General features: G+C 52.0%; 1 protein-coding gene across 1 annotated transcript in view; it reads right to left on the bottom strand.

Moving 5' to 3' along the window:
• EYA2 (EYA transcriptional coactivator and phosphatase 2) overlaps positions 1–8,189 on the bottom strand; it is a 124,648-nt gene extending 116,459 nt beyond the window's left edge. Inside the window, exon 1 of the mRNA XM_004687449.2 lies at positions 8,078–8,189. Within this exon, the coding sequence (XP_004687506.1) occupies positions 8,078–8,186 (109 nt within the window). The 5' untranslated portion in view covers positions 8,187–8,189. The remainder of the gene's footprint in view (positions 1–8,077) is intronic.
• Between the last annotated feature and the right edge of the window lie 445 nt (positions 8,190–8,634).

Below are 8,634 nucleotides of genomic sequence, written 5' to 3'. Positions count from 1 at the left end.
TCAATGCTGACTCCCTCTCAGGTTTGCCGCCCCAGGCTGGGCCTCCTGCATCTTCTTCCTTACCCTCTCCCAGGACCAGAGTATGAAGTGTTTTTCTAAACAGCCAGTCTCATTATTGGCAAAAGCCCTTGGTTTGAGTGTTTAGTGATATATAAGTTACTGAATTAAACATTTTGAATGTTTCCTTTAACAAGTACGTAAATATTCATAAAAATCGCAATCTATGGAAACATTCCCACGGGCTCCGATTCACTGGCATTCGATACACTGGAAGCAGCATCTGCCCGGCCACCCACCGCCTGGCCTGATTTGCATGCTCTGCCTCTTGCGCCTCTGAACTGTTCATCAGCCTCCCCATGGGAGCAGGTCTCCTGCTCCATGCAAACCTGCAAGATCCCCCTTGCCCATCCAGCACCCCCTAGGAAGACTGTGCCCTGAGAAGCAAGCACTCAGTAGGTGCAGGGGTGGGGTGGGGGGGTCCTTCTGCAGATGCCACCAGCTACCCTGCTTCTTTTCGTTTTCTTACTGGAACCACATGTAACTTTTCGTCCTGGGCCACTGGGGGGGGGGGTGCTGATCAAGAGCTTGGAAGAGGATCGGATTCTCTACAGAAAGGTCTCCTTACCCCTTGCTCACCTCCCTCTCACTGCCCTTCTTTCCTTGGTGGGGATGCTGTAGACCTTGAGCATCCTGAAAGCAGGTGACAGGGCTCTCCAGGTGCCTTCCCTTCTTCAGGGGTCTGCAGTGGGGCTGTGTCAAGAACGGAGATGCTCAGTGCTGTGGGTACAGGGGAGTTGGGGCCACCCTGGGAGCAGAGGGCCTCTGGGTGCCGCTGGTGCCCTTGCTGTGGTGCAGGCCGAGGTCCTGGGAGGCCTAGGGGTTGCACCATACATCACCTCCACACCAGAGGCAGGCCTCATGAAGGGGTTATGCCAGCCCCAGTGGGCAAAGTGAGGGGTGGGTATCAGCGTTTAGTGTAGCCTGACGTCTTTCAGGGACCCCCTCCATGCCCACTTCACACTTTTTGGATGCCATGTGTTTGCCAGCATCCCCCAGATGGTAGCCAGGGCCCAACAGGCACAGAGAGGGAGAGGAGGGAACCATGTAGCCCAGGAGCACCTTGACTGTGGCCCTGGCAGTGTCCCAGCGCTCTCAACAGCCACAGCCGCCAGACGGGTAGAGGGGGTGCGGACAGGTCACGGGGCCCTCCGGGATGCCAGTGTTATAGGCCCTGGGGATGGGCATCCTGCAGTCTGGGGGGGAGGGGGCGCACTTCTCATCATGAACACAAGGCCGTTAGCCAAGAGGATGACCCCTTGACTCTTGTCCTCAAATGATGAACGCCTCGACCACGGGGTGCACTCCCCATGCGGTGGGAGCTGGTGCCCTGCAGATGGAGACGGGCCACACAGCCTCAACTCAGCCTCGCCAGCGCCACTGACCTGGCCATCATGGACAAGGCTGAGGTCAATGGAGGGGGTTGTCATGGGGACCGATGTCCATATGTCAGTGCTGAAGTGGCCCCAATAACCTGACTCATGGCCAAATCTACTTATTCCATTCCCGCCGCTGGTCTGGAGGGGAGGCGGGGCGGATTGGCTGTCTCATGCGGGACAGGCAGAGAGCTTCCTCCATTCATTTCTGAATGTAAAATTCTAAGCCTCCTCTGCCTTCCCAGCTTCCTAGAGGTGAAGGGAGAAGGATTAGCTAAGTAGATGGTCAGAGCCTCCGGGAAAAGGTCATGCATTTGTTCACTTGTTGATTCACTCACTCACTGCCCACCACGTGCCAGGCAGATGCTAGGGTCTAGGCTACCAGGGTGAGCAAAGGCGGTCAAGACCCCTGCTCTTACAGGGCTTCCTGTCTGGCGGGGCAAACAGAGGCTGAGCCAGTCATTACACAAAGACACACGAGATAATCTAACAAGGGGCAAAGGACCAGCTGGAGGGTGCAGAATGGAACCCTGGAGCCCTGACACGTGTAGGATTCGCCTAGGGAGCCCATAGCTTGCAGACTCCGAGGCCTTCGGGTCAGGAAGCCTGACTTGGGGCTGATGTAACCGCAGGTTTAACTAAAAACTGCACCTTCTTTTCAAAAAGAAAATAACAGTACTGGGTTCATAAAAATACATCTCTTCCAGAAGTCACAAACTTAAACACACACTGGGGTTGAAGAAAGTCAATATGGGAACACTAAAACAGGGTCTGTGTGAACACACACTTCGGGGTGAACGTGTGTGTAATGGGGTGACGGAACTTCCCTGGGGACATACACAGTTTGTGCACAGGTCCATGCATCTGACAAATGTTCATCAGGCCCCTGCGATGGGAAGAGTCCGGCAACCCGAATCTCCTAAGTTGTTAACCTAATGTTCTTTCTAAAGAAAGCCTGTACCTTGGCACAGCACTGAGAAGCTAAGGCCACTTCTGCATGAGTTCACTCCCTGCCTGCCCCAGAGGTGACCACATGGCGCAGCAAACCTCTCCTGGCCCGCCCGCTGCTCCCCTCAGCAGTGTATCTCAGTCGATCTGCCTGTTCTGCTCCCCTCTCTGTCTCTGGTGAAGCCTCTCACCACCCCTGAGCCTCTGGCCTGTACCCCAGTTCTGTATGCACAAATAAATAAATAAAGGTACATGTGGCATGTACCTTTATGGGATTAGACCCCTTAGATGGATCCTACCTCTGCGACAGTATAACTGTGGGAACCCTGGCCTGAAACATCCCCTCTCTCAGCCTCAGTTTTCTCACCTGCAAAATGGGGCGCCACCTTCCACCTACTGACTTGCTGCCATGGTGCCAGAAGCAGGTACCTGCCACATGGTAACTACTCCACACAGCAGCTGTCATTAGCTGCCTATTCTCGGGGGCCCCTGCTTAAGCTACTGAAGTCCATGAGCCAATTGAATGTTCACACTTTTTGACCTCTCACTGGGAGGATTAAAGAAGCTAATGATCCTGACAGCAGTCACCACTCTTAGGATGCCTAATTGGGCCCCAGCGGCTGCTTCTAACAGATCCCGGATCCCATGAGCGCAGGCAATTTTGAGTGTGGAATGAGACAATTTCATGTGAGATGATTTAGAGTGTGAGATGAGACTTCCGGTGGAGACATCTTCGGCAGCCCTTTGCCATGGAGCGTATGTGTTGGCATCTCTCGGCCCAGCTCCCTTGTGTGTGTGTGAGGGGGTGTTCAAGTGCTCCTTGCCAGTTGGAGGGAGCACCGCATTGAGAGTGTGTGCCCCAACTTTGACTCCCGCTGAGGGCCTGGACTGCTCCTGAAACTGGGAGGAGGGAGGACAGCAGAGCCCGGAGCCCCAGGATTCCAGAGCAGATGCCAGGACGCTCGTCTACTGAAGTCATCACAAATCCATTTTAATCATATTAGAACCATAACGAGACCATTGAAGTCATGATTTTTCATTTCTGGGAAAGGTTTGAAGTCATCCTTTTAAGATGAATTGATTGGAAGGGGGTCGCTTTAAAGGCAAGCCAGCAAGCGAGCTGCTATGACTATGTGGCAGAGGCGGCCTGGGAGAGGGTGACATCTGCCTGGGACAGACGTCACCGTAGGGGACAGTTCTGTACCCAGGGAAGTTAAGGTAATTAAAGGGTGCCCTTCTTCATAAGAGGGGGTTCACAATGCTCTTGACACTTAGCCAATGCTCCACCAGGGTGGCATTTCTGTTCCATGCAGGTGGAGGTCATTCGGGGAGCTGAGCCCCAGAAATCCAGCCCAGAGCCCCCCAGGACAAGCTGACCTGCAGCGTCCCAGGAGAGGACCTGCAAAGGCCTGGCAGCTCCGCAGACTTGAATTATGTGAGTCAAAGAAATCTCTCCAGCCTAAGCTGGAACCCACAAGACTGAAACTAAAAATCAGACCTCGTCATGCCCAGGCAGAGGAGGAGCAGGAAGTCTGTGTAACTGGCAGCCCAGCCTGTTCCGTGGGGCTGGGGTGAATTCACCTCTCCCAGGAAACACTTAATGAGATTACAGCCTCGACATTTGCAAGATGTATCTGCATTTTCAAAGAAAAAAATTCTATTTAGCTTTGCTTTCTTAATTCTGCAACTTTGCCCCCTTCTGGAACTCTCTTTCCAGAAGATGGGATACAATTCAAATCCAATTTTCCCTTGAATAGTAATGATGATAGTTAATATTTCTCAGGTGGCTCCTACACTCAGGGTTTTATCTCTTTTATTCCCCATTACAATGCAACAAGGAAGTTATTATGTATATTTTTCAGATATGGAAAATGAGGCTGGGGGAGTTAAGGAGACTTTACCAAGAATTCAAAGCCATTGTCAAACTGAAGTTATTTCTGATTTCCAAAGACCACATGGTATTCATCACCCACCTCCCTAACCCATCCACCCATCCATCCTTCCATCCATCTATCCCTCCACCATACATAATTTTTCAGGATCCACATGGCCCACACTACTCAATTAGCTGTGTGCTAATTAGGAACAGAAATTTAAATACATATATAGGAATAAAAAATTGGCTTTGCACTGGAAAAATTCAGCGTCTAGAACAATGGCCTCAAACTTGAGTGCACAATAAATTACCTGCAGAGCTTTTAACAATATCCCACTGCTCGGGTCACACGCTTGACCCATTTCATCAGCCACTCTGGGAGTGGGATCTAGACTTAACATTAACATCCCCCCACAACTTCTCCAGGAGTTCACTGAGCAGCCAGGCTTCAAACCAGCGCTGGTCCGGGTTCCCGGATGTGGTCCTTGGACCAGCAGCGCTCCCATTACCTGGGGCTTGCTAGAAATGCAAATTCGCTGGCCTCTGGCCAGAACTCAAAAGACTCAGATGCTGGGTGTGGCCTCAGTGCTGACAAACCTTCCAAGGTGTTCTGATGCAGGAGAGGTTAGCACCACTGACCTAGTCCCCGGAGACTCACACCGACCGCCTGGTGGCCCAGAGGCATGGAGCGTGTCAGAAATGCAGATTCTCAGACTGGTCAAATCTGCAATTTAAGGTTTTCAGGAGGTTCTGCGCTTCTGAAGCGGTAGAACCACACAACTGATTTCCACGCAGTGTTGCTAAGCAGCTGCAATGCACTTAGCAAGATCTCATCGCGGGTGTTTAGCCCCAGCCCATGGGAGGTTACTCTAGCAATCCCTGTTTTCTTTCCTTATAGAAGCCCCCACTGTCTGAAGTCCCTTATTGGTGTAGAAACAGTCATTGCCACTTCTCTAGCACAGAAGTTCTGGGCAGGAGTCTGTCTTGTTTTCCACCACATTTCTGGCGGCAATAAGAGAGCCTGGCCCAGGGCAGGCGTTCAGGAACTAGTTTCTGAGCAAATGCATAGAGGACACTTGTCCCCATCACCTGGATGAGGAGACTGAGGCTCCGAGAGGGGTGGGAAACAAATGACACACGCTGGCCTGGCTGGGTCCAGCCCCCCGTTGGAGTGACATGCAGGGGCCACAGGGGTGGGGTGTGCAGGACGTGTCTGGGAGTGACCAACCCCAGCCCAGGAGCAACTGCTTCTAGGAGCAAAAGAAGTGAAAATCACCCTCGGTGTTCATCCGCAGGGGCTGACTAAGTGAGCGAGGGCGGTCACTCTTTGGCTACTATCCAGTTGAAACACAAGAGCTTGATCACTATGTCATGTATCTTGAGTGAACAAAGCAAGTGAAACACACACACAGGTCCATGTTCCCTCATGCTCCCCTGAGTGGGGGTCCTCCCTGGAGCTGGGCCCTTGCACTCATTCAGTGATGACCCCAGGCCAGAGGAAGGGGCCAAGCAGAGTTCAGAGGCTGGGCAGGAAGAAAGTGGCCAGTGGGGCCACAATCAGGGTTGAACACCCCCGCAGAGGCAGGCGTCACAGCCCCTCTGCAGAGAAGTGTGTGTACATGACTGACCCCAGGCCCTACCTGCTCTGAGCTTGACCCCATCCTCTCCCACCTTTGTGCTCTGCCCCACAACCCTGGGCTCAGCGGCCAGCTTGTGCAAGGTGGGAAGGCGCACAGGAGGAGAGGGGTGATGTCATATAGGGGATGGGCCTCTGAGGTCTGTGACCCTTCAGGGCTTGGCATAAGGGGTTTAGAAGAGGGGTCCCTGGCGCCTGGGCATGTGGGTCTGCTCCTTGGAAATGCCACTTGGGCGACTTAACCTGGTTGTCTGACTTGCCCGCCTGTAAAGGTAAACTCTGAGAGCCTCAGGGGAGCGAGGCCAGCGGCATATGCCATAGACACATGTGTAATAGCTGAGTATGGCTGAGCAGTTAATGAGGAACAGTACAGTATACCGATTAGGAGAACAGATTTGGGAATCAGGTGACCTAGGTTCGAATTTTGACTTCATGTAGCTTCGTGTTGATGCTACACCTCTGTGCCTCAACAGCCTCCTCTGAAAAAGGCGGTTGATAACCATATCCACTTCTTTGCGTGGTGGGAAGTGAATGAACACGTTACTCCCTGCACAGAGTAGTGTCAAGCGTTTCCTTGTTGACGGTGGAGATGGGGCAAGAGAATCAGGGTTGCGTGGCTTCGTACCCGGCACCAACAGGTGCTCACAAAAGCTAAGGAAGAGTGTTCGAGGCAGGGACTCCTCTAAGGGACCCCTGACCTCAGCTCCCAGTAGTGGCCATGCGCCTTCCCGGTGCTGCATGTCTAAGGTGCTCAGTATTTCAAGAGAAATTCTGGTTTTTATGTGAGCTTTCCTGATTTTGACAACCTTGCAGGTTAAGCCAAAGACACACCTGAGGGCCGGGCTGGGTGGTGAACTGCCAATTTGCCAAATTCACAGTGGCTATCTGATTCAGAGGAGAGCCACTGTGGAGCATGTTTAACTACTGACCATGCTCCCAGGACTGCCAGGCTCTGTCCTTGCAATCTGCTCCCTCTGGAGGGGTCAGGGGTACACCCTTGACCAGGGAGAAGCCCAGGGTTATGACACGGTGCATGGTGGGCTGGCTCGGGAGCAGCGCTGCAGGGATTCAGCTAAGCTCTTCCTTGCTCAACAATCTAGGATTTTTCTCTGCTTCCCCTGGCCCTGACGTGAAGACAGTCTGCTTGCCTTCTGCCTCTATTCAGAAAGAAAAGGGTGGCTGTCATGTAACAGGGCTCAGACAGTGTCCTCAAACTCTGGACGAGCCCCAGGTCATTTCTACAATGTTCGAGAGTTCCAGGGGGCAGGAGGATGCACTCTCTTTGGGGCTGCTTTGACCTGGAGCCTCTCAGTGAGCCCGGTGGTTCCCACTTCCTAGCCAGCCTACCAGGAAGATAGCACTGTCTGTGACAGCGATAATCACTTCCCAAGCTCAGGCTGCTCCAAAGCAAATCTCTTGTGATCTTAATTTTGACCAGACACACATCTCTTTGGCTTTCCATGACAGCTCTGACACATCTGTGGCCACAAGTTGTCATGAAACGCAGATAGTGATGGGAGAGGCCACAGAGCTCTCAAACTAGCAGCAAATCCAAAACCGGTCAATGAAAGGGTTAAGCCCAACGGTTAAAACATAATAGCTTAATGCCTTTTGCTAACCCTGTGCTCTACCAGGAAGGCTGACAGATCCCAAACAGAGCAAACAATAGCTGGAATTGTTCTGGTGAAAACTAGTCCAGCCGCCTCATTTGCCAATAATTTTTAAACAGCTTAACTCTCTTGCTTCCTTGATTCCAACCCGACCTGAAAGCAGAAGGCAGCTGGGATCTCGTCCCAATGTCAAAGTCTGGGAAACAGACGCCTGTCTGGATGGGGCAGTGACGGGGGAGCTCAGACAGGTGGGAGCTGGACAGACCCCTGCAGAACACGCCCAGCCCGCCCAGGGCACACTCCTCCGTGGAGGGGTCAGCGTGTCTTGGACCTGGAGACCAAGACAGCAAGTTCAGAACAAGAAGAGGCACACCTTTACCTGTAATTCCTAGACAAAGCTATGGGCAGCGTCTGCCTAAGTGTTGGTCCAGAGGCAGCAACTGGGAAGGCGGGAGGGGAACCTCTCATGGAACACGGGACTGTTGACAGACGCGTGTCTAAGGCTGCCCGTCCCTTCTGCTATTCCGTGGGACGTGCTGGGACCACCCGCGTCCACGCACACCAGCAGGCCTACCTTCCGCGTCACTCAGAGTCCAGACATCGGCACCAGCACAGTTAAGCTTCAGTTTACCCGGACAGTCGCTGTTTACAGTAAGGCTGGGTGATATCACTAGTCCTAGCATTTCCTTGTACCTGGAAGAAAACAAAGGGAAATATAATTTATTCATTATTATGCATGCTTACTAATGATTCCTATTTCTTTCCCTAAGAGTATAAATATTAAAGCTGATTACCTAAACCCAGCCATCTTATAAATTCTACATCATAAAAATTCACTAAACTTTTCATCAAAGGGAAATGAAGAATGAAAATGAAGTACTTGTCCCCCTCCGGAGAATACACCTACTTGATTAAAACTTTCCTCTCCTTCAGACTGTATTTTGCCATTAGAAAAATTATGTTTTAGTCTCTTTTCAATGTCATCTGAATGAGTGGAAGCCAGCCAGAAAGACTTCCCAGAGGAGAAAGCGGGGAACAGGTAGCATTTGGGCTTGGATTCCCAGAGGCTTGGGGGAGAGACAGGAGTTGACTGTAGTGAAGAGAGAAAAATGGACGTGCTGTAACAAGGAG

This window comes from Condylura cristata, unplaced genomic scaffold (assembly GCF_000260355.1).
Source record: "Condylura cristata isolate star-nosed mole 26May11 unplaced genomic scaffold, ConCri1.0 scaffold00022, whole genome shotgun sequence".
NCBI classification, from domain to species: Eukaryota; Metazoa; Chordata; class Mammalia; order Eulipotyphla; family Talpidae; genus Condylura; species Condylura cristata.
Note: the sequence above shows the minus strand (reverse complement) of the source record. Positions and strands in the feature narration are given on the sequence as shown.